The 12124-nt window shown below is 41.1% G+C and overlaps 1 protein-coding gene across 3 annotated transcripts; it reads left to right on the forward strand.

The window, feature by feature from the left end:
* The first annotated feature begins 871 nt into the window (after positions 1-871).
* si:dkey-51a16.9 (RING finger protein 122) lies at positions 872-10635 on the forward strand. 3 transcript variants are annotated; one of them, XM_034897430.1, is made up of 7 exons: positions 872-1602; positions 1648-1763; positions 4894-5038; positions 6763-6805; positions 6920-6961; positions 8469-8551; positions 9298-10635. In XM_034897430.1, the coding sequence occupies exons 2-7, from the start codon at positions 1739-1741 to the stop codon at positions 9416-9418; spliced, it is 459 nt and encodes a 152-aa protein (XP_034753321.1). In that variant the 5' UTR covers positions 872-1602; positions 1648-1738; the 3' UTR covers positions 9419-10635. The 3 variants fall into 3 exon arrangements, with proteins under 3 accessions (XP_034753321.1, XP_034753320.1, XP_034753322.1); XM_034897429.1 differs by having other exon boundaries at positions 872-1763; XM_034897431.1 differs by lacking the exon at positions 1648-1763 and having other exon boundaries at positions 873-1368.
* Positions 10636-12124: the final 1489 nt, after the last annotated feature.

A 12124-nucleotide genomic window follows, 5' to 3' on the forward strand; every position in this document is an offset into this window, starting at 1 on the left:
CAAGGGATGTGGGCTGTATTAAAAAGCTTGTTCACACCTTTTTTTACTTTACATTCTTTTTGTATAGAAATCCTCAGAGACCTTAGTATCTACGTATCTTTGGGTAAATCATGGGCCGGATGGATTCACTATGGGGTCAACAATGTGCTGTCGGCCCCTATTCACGCCCCTATTTTTGCACTTTGTGAACACAATATGAACAGAAATAATGGGGGCTTCAACTAGATTTTATCTCCGGGCCCCTGTAGAAGGTCAAAGTGAAGTTTATTATCCCTCAAGGGCAAATTCATGCCGTCTGACACAGCTATTTTAAAGAAAAAGAAAACACTTTGGGGCCTCAAGTTCCGTTGCAGTGCACCTGTCACCTTTAGGCCCCTATCCTTTCTGTTTATAATGTGCTTCAGTGGTGGTTACATTATTAACAAAGATATTTACAATTTCCTCTATGTATCCCCTGAGGGTCTGGGGCAGCTGCTCACTTCGTCCAGTTCATGGTGCCGCCTTGGTGAAAATGGATCAGTTTCCCATTTGAATCGGTTCAGGTTATGGTCTTTATAAACAAGGCAAGAGTTGTATAAACTAGAGTTGGAATCAACTAACTCCACAAATAGCATGTATTTAATCAAACTGTGTCAGAATATACATCCCAGCCTCTCATTATGCCTGTATCCACATCTGCCTGTCTGCCATCTGCTCTACATCTGCTTCAATAATAGCATGCAGCTGCAAAACAAGGAGGGGATGGGGGTGGAAGGAAAAACCCGGAGGGGCGAGGGGTAAAGGGAGGGCAGGCAGGCAGGCGGGCGGGTGGGTGGGGAGGAGGAAGAGAGGGAGAGAGGGAGGGAGGAAGAAGGAAGGAGGGGGCAGTGAAAGCAGAGCTGTGATGCAGACGGCGAATCACATGAGCAGGGATCTGTTTACAAACCGAGAGGCTGTAGGAGAGAAGTGGAGACGAGAGAGGAGGAGAGTGAATGTGAGAGGAAAAGACAGGAGGAGAGCCTGGATATGCATGAACATTAGCTGCGTTGTCTTCCTGTGCTGGGTTACCTCTCTGTGGTCTTTGTTTGGAGCAGAAGCCCGGGGAAGACATGAGACGCTGCTTTCCACAGGAGCACTGAGGCTGCCTGCCTCTCTGTCGCCTCGTTGGCTGGCCCTGCTGCTGGGAAGCCCATCCATGTCCTTCCCTTTGTGTCTCCATCGGGTTTTCACAGCCAGAGAAGAAGAACAAAGCGACGTGGAGATCTAAAAAGAGAGGAGAGAGGAAAGGAAGGGAGGAGAGAAAGGAAGAGGAGGAAAAGAGGGAGAGCCTCGGGACAATGTTTTGAAGGGGAGGCTGAACGGAAAAGCAGGGATTACGCTTGGCCAGAGGTACACAACAGTGCTGGATGGGATTTGGAGGATATTCCCTCATACTGTCAGTGACATTTTTTATCCACAAAGCTCCCAGGTTCATATCGAAGACTGCTGTTTTTGTCTTTCAGTGGCAAATCCTCACTGCAGCCGGTTATTTTGGTTATGTCTTCTGGAGAAAATGGGAGTCCCTAATCAGTTCTGCTTACTCCAGACCACAAGGATTTAAGCCACTGCACGTTCTCTCAACTATCAGGGTTAAACTAGCCTGAACTAAAAAAGTAGTGGATGTGCAGGTCAAAGCTTGTGGAAACCAGACTTTGTGATGTTGGAGAGATCATGACCCCAAAGGTCTTTTAGGTTTACCAACCTTACATTCGCACATTTGATGCATCCAGTCCCATGGTGTAACGGTAAGTGTCCTGGAGCAGGTTGCGCAGTTTTTCAATAAGTTCCAACTGAGCAGAGCAATAACGCAATAGTTTAATAAGTTGATATTTAAATCGCAGAGACTACACCACACAAACTAGTTCTATTGGGTATGTGCATACTCTTTGCTGTAGTTTTGCCAAATTGAGTGGATATATACAGTATGTAAATGAAAAGCGCAACGAGATAACTGTTGTTGTGATCTGGCGCTATATAAGTAAAATTGAATCGAATCGACTATAAAACACCGGCACACCTTTTGCTGGGCTCTTTTTCACTCAGACACCTTGAGTGCAAACACAGCACTCTGTAAAACCTTTCATCTCCCTCTAGTGTTCCTGAGAAGTCCCGCTAAGCTAGTCCTGATGTTTCTCGGGACTATGTCAGCCTGTTCGATCCCTTTCTGCTGGGAAAGGAGACATCGGCTAACTAGCTGTGGTACTAGTACCACAAGGAAGATGCCAAGCTTGTCTGTGAGGAAGTTCCTGTGTCTTTGACAACATACCAGACACTTCTGCTTAATGCTAAGCTAGTGTCGCTCAGGCTACATGACTAGCTGGCCAGCTCTAGCTACACCATGACTTGCTACGGTAGCATTTAGTAATTTAGCTCAGCAATAGCTGGCAAGCTGCTTCCCCCACTGGTTCGCTTAGCAAGGTAAAATACATTGGTTGGTGTTCACTGCTGGCATTTTTGCAACAGCCTTTTGTTGCTCTTGCCCTTGTGGAGCCAACTTCTGAATTTGATCTATTTGGTCCAAAAACATTTGGAATTTCGAGTCGAAAAGACCCCCATTCAAATTAGTGAAGTGATAAAGTGAAAGTAGCTGGCCCGGTAGAGGTCTCTAGTGCGTCTGCTCTATGGGCCGCACAATGCGGAGGTGGTGCCGATCATCTGGAGGATTTTTGGCTCCATGATGCCGTTCAGCAAATCTGTCAGGAATGAACGGGGCTCTGCCTCGAACGCTGTGTCCAGTTCTTATCCATGGGTTAAACCAATAGTGAGGCCCGTTAGAGGTCTATGCACATACTCAAAGAGCTAGAGTTACATCCAGGTAACTACTATTTGTTTTGCTGGGATAGTTGATGCTAACACCCAGTAACGGCCAGGTGTAACTATCAACTAACTGGCAACGTTTCTGAAGGACTTCCCATACCACTGGATTCATAAATAGCTGCTATAAGCCAATCCTAATTGTAAACACCAAGTTATGACACAACCAATGAGAACCATGAACCCTGATCAGGCCTATGTCTTTTACCACTGACATGATCTCAAACGTATTCCATAAAACAACTGAGACCTCTGAAGGAAGTTTTTAAACAGTCAAGTTCTATCATTTTTCAGCCAATACATATAAAACCAAAGCTATTCTTCCTGGTTAACAGTGTTCAGGCACAGTCTTATGCATATGCAAAGCAACCTAGCTTTTGGCGCTTCACTATCAATGATTTACTAACATTGTGCTTCCTATTTCACCCTAACCTCTTGTCGAATCCCCTCCACCTTCCAAACAGTAAAACCGAAGATTGCACCTGCCCTGACCCCTGTCCATGTACGGAATTAGACCATCGCAGTAGAAGTTGTGCACTTAAGCTTAAGAGTTAACTACTATGGTTTAAGGCTCTATCGTGTGAAATGAAAACTCACATGTTCAAGCTCCTCAGGGTGCAAACACCCCCGTGCCCAAACCCCTGCTAGCAACTAGTCTTAGGCCAAGATGCGGACTAGGAAGTGGAAGACATACATTCCTGTGTGACGTAAGAATGGTTGTAAACGTTCATGTGAAAGTGCTTTGCTGGCCTGGAGAGGTTGAGGATGGTAAACATCAGTAGGAACAAAAATCCAAAGCCAATTGCAGTTTAAAGAAAAAAAGTGTTATTTAAAAAAAAACTCAGTTCTCTCCCTTCCCCTACTTTCTCACTCGCTTCTTATTTAAACCCAAAATTACAAATTAGTCACCTCCATAGATGTTATTACACACTGCCTCGTCTCCAGATGCACTTAAATCTCAAACAACAATGCAGCATTGCATTGCAATTTGAAATACGAGGCTTTACAGATGGAGTGTGGTGCATGTGCGCCAGACCTCATGAGTTACACAGATACGTACACCGCATCCTCGCCAGGGACGGTGGACACAGACCGGGTGATGTATTCTGGGATACGTTTGGCATGAAGACCTGTGTGGACGATGGAAACACAATGGCAAAGCTCTGATAGAGAGAGCTAAGTGGGCTAATATCCCAACAAGTGGGCACAAAGATTACAGAAAGGGCCATTGTAGACGACTTATGCTCCGCTAAGAGTTTACTGTAATTTATCCATCTGGGGACCATTAATTATGTCATTCCCTAGCACAAAAATCTTATCTCTCAGGGCTGCACCTAAACATTGATAAAGAGTCCAAAAATCTGATCATTCATGAATAAATGAAACATGGAAGCTCACCCACACTACTAAATATATGCCAACATCATTCAAAGTGATAGACAACATGGCTAAATCTCGTAAAGCGTTCAAATGGATTCGTTATCGTCATATTCCCCGTGTGAAACTCTCTTTATGCCCTGTATGGAAATTCATACAATTCATACAATGTGTCTTTGTCATTTCTGCTGATTTTCTAAATGCCACACAGCGTAGGCTACATTCCTCACATGTGAACTGAGTGTAGCTTTGTTTATGACGGCTATTCATATTTAAAAAGACATTTTCAGATTTTGTCAAAATGCATTTGAAAAAGTGAATGCGTAATTGCCAACATGAGGCTTTGTGCACGAGTGCCTTGTTCTTTGTGCAAAGACAAGCGTCGTTATAAGTTGATAAGATGCAGTTTGATGAATATTTAATGTTAACGTTTTTAAAAAGTGTGTAGGAAGGTTGCCTCTACACAAGCATGCATGGTTATTTGTAATGCTTTAAATACATATTCAATGGATAGTTCAGAATGTCCTTTTCATCCTGACAATCTAGGGGGAAGTATAGCTTTTTGACATTTTAAAAAGCACATGTGAACGCTGCGATACCGTGGTAAAACTTCAGTTGTAATGAAATCTTTTGCTCCTGTTTCCATTCTGTGTCATCTTTTTGTCATGTGCCCCGTCCTGTCAGGGTCTGTGTGTGACGTCGGATTGCAGAACGGCAAGATGACATCTGAAGAGCTCTTCCACCTGCCGCTCAACATCTACATCATCATCCTGGGCATCGGCCTCTTCATCCTCATGCTCACGCTCTTCTTCTGTTGCTACCTGTTCAGGTACAACACCACAGACACAATGGCTGGGTTAGAGCTCTTGTACACGATTCACACAGTCAGACTGCTGTGTGTGCTGGACTATAAAAATCAGACATATAACTCAGTAATTTCATGCACTTCTGACTGGAGACATCAATCCACGGTCCGTCAAATCTGCCTCTAAGGAAATTTGTCATTTCGAAGCTCTCACAGATCATTAACCTGACATTCTTTTTTATGTTTTTAATTTTCTCTCATCCTGTCTGAACAATTTTAGTCAGTGATATTCTGTATTTTTCGTTCAACAACGCTCCTTGCATACATTTTCTTACCTGTTGAGGGGGAGGGCAAAAGATCTATACTCAGTGGAGACTGAGTTTTAATATTCGAATGGACTACAGATCGTTAATTCTGGTAATCTGTTAATGGAGAGGTCTGTCATTGTATTACATGGTGCTTTGTCTGTTTTTTGACAGAAGTTCAGGTGAAAGCTGCTAAAGGCAAAAAACCTGTTTAATGATTACCTTTGCTAAGGAAGTTATGCTTTTTTGATTTGTTTGGCTGGTAGAAAGATATCTGAATAACCTAGAACGGACTATGGGGTTATTTGAAGTTGGGGGACGTGTTTTTAGAGTCAGCAAAGTCAGAAGCCACCAAATATTTGAGTTTAGTTTTACTTGTTCACCGAGCCCATAATAACTGTAATGCATTTACGCTTTCAACAATTAAGGATCAGCTCAACCCTCGTGTTGTCTTCCCGTCAACATTGCACACAACACTTTTGTTGATGATTTCTATCCGATGTTTTGAACTTTTTCTTACGTTTTTGTCCCTTTTTTTGACACCTTTCACGCTTTTTTTCAATGTTTCGTAACACTTCGTAACACTAACTTATTAACTGTATTTGTACAGGTATTTTGAAAATTGTATGGTCAATAAACCTCATTTAACCCTTGTGTTGCCTTTAGGTTAAATTTGACCAGTTTTCAAAGTTTTTTTTAATATCCGAAATAAAGGAAGTCGAAATATGGGTGAAAAATGTTGGAAAAGGGGCCAAAATTTATAAAAAATAAATATATATATATATATTTATAAAATTTCCTAATAAAACTTTGTAAAAAGCAACAAAAATGTTGAGATAAGGGGAAAAAAGGGAAGACAACACAAGGGTTATAGGAAATGATATCTAAAATTTGAGTTAGAAAAGCAGAAATTAGGAATTATTGAGACTAAAATTAAAGGAATGGATGTTGATGGATAATCACAGACTGGAATATGTCAACTTTTACTCAATACTATTTCAAAACCACTTCAATTTGTTTTTCAAATGCTACAAAATTGAATAAGACAAGAGATTTGTACTTGCCAGAGAGCATTGTGTGGAATCAATAATGTTATTTTGGGGAATTAAAAAGAACATTGATATAGGAAAATGGGTCAATTTGACCTGAGGACAACATCATGATTAATAAAAACAGAATACTAGTCAGAAGTCTTTTACAAGGGCCCGTTCTTGAAAGTGTTCCACATCTGTTCGTGGTGAGCGTAGATGTGAGCGTAGATGCAGGCTGTTACTTGAATTTTGCATTACGTGAATTCCAGCGCTGCTTGACTCAGAATCCCAGCTGATTCCCACAGCATGACAAGACATGTCCTGAAGAAGACAGATACAGAGCACCAGGCACATTATAGAAGGTTTTTATTCTAAATGACAGTATTATAAATTGGATTTCTGTGCTTCACAGGCTCAGGAGACAAGGTGCAAGAGAACAGTTCGGCTACAATGAGGTAATGTGTTAATTAATAACCAGTTTGACTAGTGTTAGATTGTCATTCATGATATATTTAGTTGCTTTTTTTTAATTTTGTCTGCATTTTGTCACAAATCTGCTCTTTTAACAGGTTGTTTTGAAAGGAGCGGGGAAGAAACTGAGCCTTCTTGGTGTAAGTTGAATACAGAGTGAATGGGAGCTCAATGCTAACTGGCTAATGGGTTGAAATCAATGTGGGAAACCTACTGGGACTCAAGTATTTAAAATGTAGAAAACTGAAGTGATGGCTCCGATTTTCAGCAACACGTTTACTGCTGTAATGAGCTACAATTAATGTGTAATTTGCTGGAAAAACAAGTATGTTTCAATTATTCCTGTTGGCAAAGTAGTCCAATTATAGCATAAAAAAACAAATGCACATGTAATCAGCGTCTGAGTTGCTGCTGTAACTGAAGTTCAGAGGACAACCACGTAACCCAACATTACATATTCGTTTCTCAGATTTTCCTTTTACAACACTTGGTTTAGGCTATTTTTAGTTCTGTGTGCTTGGCTGGACACAGCAGCCAGCTACTCCCTGGTACACTGTTGCAAACACTTGGCATTTGTAAAAAGCTACTATATGTCCCAATTTCATACTCCAAAATACTAGGTTTTGGAAAAGTGAGAAAAATTAGTGGTGTTGAAAGACAAATTCACACAACAGAAATAAGAGCTGCTCACTCGTTTTGTATTATCTTTGCTAAACTACATTATAATTGGCAGTAGGCTAGTCTGACATAGTAGTTAGGGTTAGAATATACATTTTCTATCAATCCCTGGATGTTAAAAAGGGTTTACTTTATATCTTGTACTAAATGCAAAAACAGAATTTCAGAATAACAGAATATAGTTTTGTACATCCCCATATTTTTTATATATATATATATATATATATATACACACACACACACACACACACACACACACACACACACACACACACACATAAAAAAGGGTAACGTTTATTTCTTGTACATACTGAAATTATATATATGTATACATCAGGGCTGTAGTCAAGACAACTTTAGTCGAGTCCAAAACAAGTCCAAGACCAGGACTAGTCGAGTCCAAGTCAAGACCGAGTCCAAAGAGTTTCGAGTCCGAGTCAAGACCGAGTCCAGGACAGAAAATAAGGTCTTATGCACAACAGCATCAAGACATCAATTTTGGGTTTCACTTTCCCTCCAATATTATTAACAACATAATAAAAAAAACTGGACTCGGTAGAGACCAAAAGCCATATTTGCCAAGACCATTGGCCGAGACGAGACAAGTCTGAGCCCAAATACTAGCGAGGTCCGAGACAAGTCCGAGACCATCGAAAAACGGTCTTGAGTCCGGACTCGAGTCCAAGACCGGACATGAGTACAACAGCCCATATATATATATATATATATATATATATATATATACACACACACACACACACACACACACACACACACACACACACACACACACACACACACACACACACACACAGCAAAGAATCCCAGAGTGTAGCTGCTGAATGGATGCATCATATTTGTAAATGCTAAGTAAGTTATGATATTGCTTGTGTAGAGACATTCTGTATTAACTGTAAATAGTGCAGGTGTTATTAGCTGATTTCCCAACCTGTCGTTTCCCTTTTTCAGCAAACATGTGCCGTGTGTTTAGAGGAGTTTCGCAGCAGGGACGAGCTCGGAGTGTGCCCGTGTTCCCATGCCTTTCACAAGAAGTAAGTTCTACAACCCTGCTTGGTCATTTTCAAACTTTGTTGAGATTGGAGTCTGTATTTGTGAACATGCAAAATGTATTTCTAAGCAACAGTCAATTAAAAAAAAAAACTCCAGACTTGTGTCATTTGTTTAGCTGTTTCACAAGCTGGTGATCACGCAGCTAATTGTATTGACTCATGCCTGACGCGTTACTGAAGATGCAAACAATCTTCCATTGAAACCATGTGGAATAGCACTTTTGGAGCAGCCGTTGGGTCAACATATCCTGACTAACCGGTTCGAAGGAGTGTCAACAATAATTGCACTTTTGATGGATTTCTGCCTTCAGGTGAACGGATGAAGCAGTCAGAGAAGTGGTGGAATTCAGGAAAAAAGATACTGAGCATGCTTTTCAGGGTGTCCTGCGGAAAAAAGAAGAGCAAATTCCTGACAACATATGTCCTTACATGTTTGAGCATGCTTGAAGCCACAGAGGCCTGTTTTTGCCCTGCAGCATAGGCGTGATATTATCCATTTTGATTGACACTTCTCTACCTGTATCACCAGTACCTCCTGCACTGTGTACATATCCTGTTTGCCTGTCTGCTCAGTCCTGTTTAACAACTGCTAATTAAGCTATTTCAACTTCTTTTTCTTGTGATTCTTAAAGTTTCCACCTGCACCCATCTGTAGAATTTTTCCTACTTTGTCTTCCCTTGAAATGACAAATTAGGTAACATGTCTCTCATCTCTCTGCTTTCCTCAGGTGTCTGCTAAAATGGTTAGAGATTCGCAGTGTCTGCCCCATGTGCAACAAGCCCATTTGTCGCCTCCAGCCCAACCCCCCACAAGCACCTGAGCGGCCACAGAGTCTCCTGGAGGTCTGAGAGGGGATCATGTGTCTCAAAGCACCTGTCCACATAGCTGACATCTTGCCACCTGTAGTTTTAGTAATGCATTTCTTCAAGTCAGAGCTACTCTGGAAGTAGAACTTATATAATTGTCTGAGTTAAACAGTAAGTGCAGAACCTAAAGAACCTACCTGGTAAACTATATGGGGGGGGGGGGGGGGGGGGATTGTAACACTGAGACAGAGGTGGTAATGCTAATTCATGATAGGATAGGCTAGATACTGCAATCTTCAGTACACAGCCAGATGTTTAAGCTAAGTGCCTTAAAGCTGCAGATCTTCTTAATGAGAGACTACACCCGTCAGCATTGGGCACAATGATGAGGAGTCATGCGTGCATGGAATCCAGTTTACTCCTCATTATGGATAAGTTATGGAGGAAATGGTGAATGAGTTGTGGGCAATTGTCCTGAATTGTCTGGCGCCACTTAATTGCCAAGCTAACAGCGAGACATCCACCCTAAACTCCAGGCTTCAGAGAGCTTCTTATTAATTCTACTTCGACAGTCTGTTCGGTAACTAGATTACCTTTAAAATGGGCTTCAGTTTACTCAATTACGTGTAATGCAACAAAACTGTGGTCAGCTTCGCCTACTGAAGTTTGATTGGGTTATCTGTTGAGGAGAAACTTTGGGGAAGGAGATAGAAATGATGATACAGCATAGATTAACCCAACTAAAAAAAATCTGTCTGCCTCCAGAGCAGCTCTGTTTCTGAGAAATGTCAGTCTCAACAACAAAAAATGACATGCAGTGCCACATGAATATGATGTGTCTGAGTCTTTCGCCGCAATTTAAGAGCCTGAAGTTTGGAACGAAGAAGATGCAACCCCCGGACATGCAGCTTTGAATATATCCCGAAAATCTTTGGGTTATGGCGAATGCAGAGACTCCGATGAAAGATGTCCAGTTGTGGGAAAGAGGACTTTTAACTAACAGGACAATTGTAAGCTAACAGGAAACATGACTGTGTGTATTTAAGCTGCAATCTTTCATTGTCTGAGCTGAGTGAAGATATGTTGTCATGTGGGATCTGTCAGAAACTAAAGGCAACTACATGAAGCTACAATTAATGGCCAACCAGTACATTAACACACATCTATATATATGGTTTAAGTTATTTCTATGAACGTGTAACAGGCTTTCAGTTAAAGGTGTTGTGCGTCAGTGATGCTAAAGCACGTTGAATGTCATTTGTCACATCTTAGCTCTGCTCTGTACTGTGGTGACATCAATAGACACACGGCACTGATATGAAGAGCCTGTTTGAGCTGGTTTGTTGTCTGGGTGAGATGCACCATAAACAGCGGTCTCTGTATGTAACATGTAATATATTTTGGGTGTAAATTGTAAATGCAATTTTCTGATTTAAGAAAAAAATATACATAACTGGTGTTTTCACATAGTCAGTCTTTTTTTTTTTTTTTTTTTTACTACATGTTGACACTTGAAACAGTTCATTTGTATGCTGTTGTTATATGCGGAAGGTTAAACTATTGTACTATTGGTGCCCTATCTTTGTTTTAGATGGTTTTGGTTGAACTGTGTGTGAATGTGACGGACAGATTTCCACCGATAAGGTGCCACATCTGATATAAATGTGCCTAAAAAAAATCTTCATACCGTAATTCAAAAATAGTTGTTTTTGTTCATCATTTTCCAATAAAATTCTAGCAGGCGCTGTGCGAGTACTGCTAGAGTAACTACTACAGGCAACTGTTTTAATTTGATATTTTTTAGCCTTGGTAGCGCTGTGTAAGTCGAGGAATGACAACTACTGGATGACTTATTATTACATTTTGTACAGATATTAAAGAGCCACAGAGGATAAATCATACTGACTGCTACTAATAGTGGATCCCCTGACCTTTGTCTCCAGCGCCACCATGCGGCTGACATTTTTTTGGTGAAATGTGACGACTTTTGAATGGATTTTCATTACATTTGGTACAGAAATGTGCTTTCTCCTCGGGATGAGCTGTAATGACCTTGGTAATTTCTAATCATTTCCTCTAGCGCCATACTATTACTTATCCAATAAATTGGTCTATGACATACATGTCATAGAGATTTTCAGCCTCAGCTGTATAGCATACTTTGTGTTAACTATGTTACCATGCTGACCATAGAAGGTACAAAATAGATGCTAACACGCTAAACAAAGATGGTATACATTGGATTGTACCTGCTTAACATCAGCATGTTAGCATTTTCACCGTAAGCATGTTGGAATGCCGACATTCCCATTTAACTCAAAGCACCCATCTGTGAAAATGAACTGCTCCTGGAGATATATCTTGTGCAGGTTCTGAGAGAAAGCAGGGTAATACTTGGGACTAAACAACCAAGCCACATTTTCTTGTCAAATACTAATTCCTACAAACTGTTTTATGAATGCTAACTACTTTTCCCTTCCTTTAAATTCCAAGAAATACCACAAAAGACACTTGGCTGCAGAGCTGTTTTTACCACTTAACTCAAAAGTGCTCTAAGCGATGTCATGTGTGTTTTAGGCCAGAACGCTTGTCACATACAACAGCAAATATCTCTTCACCATCTGCCAGCTGCCTGTCCCCTGAACACACTGTAAAAAACATATCCTCACAATCTGCTAGCTGCCTGTCCCCTGAACACGCTGTAAAAAACATCTCCTCACTATCTGCTAGCTGCCTGTCCCCTGAACA

Source organism: Etheostoma cragini, chromosome 17 (assembly GCF_013103735.1).
Source record: "Etheostoma cragini isolate CJK2018 chromosome 17, CSU_Ecrag_1.0, whole genome shotgun sequence".
Classification (NCBI taxonomy): domain Eukaryota; kingdom Metazoa; phylum Chordata; class Actinopteri; order Perciformes; family Percidae; genus Etheostoma; species Etheostoma cragini.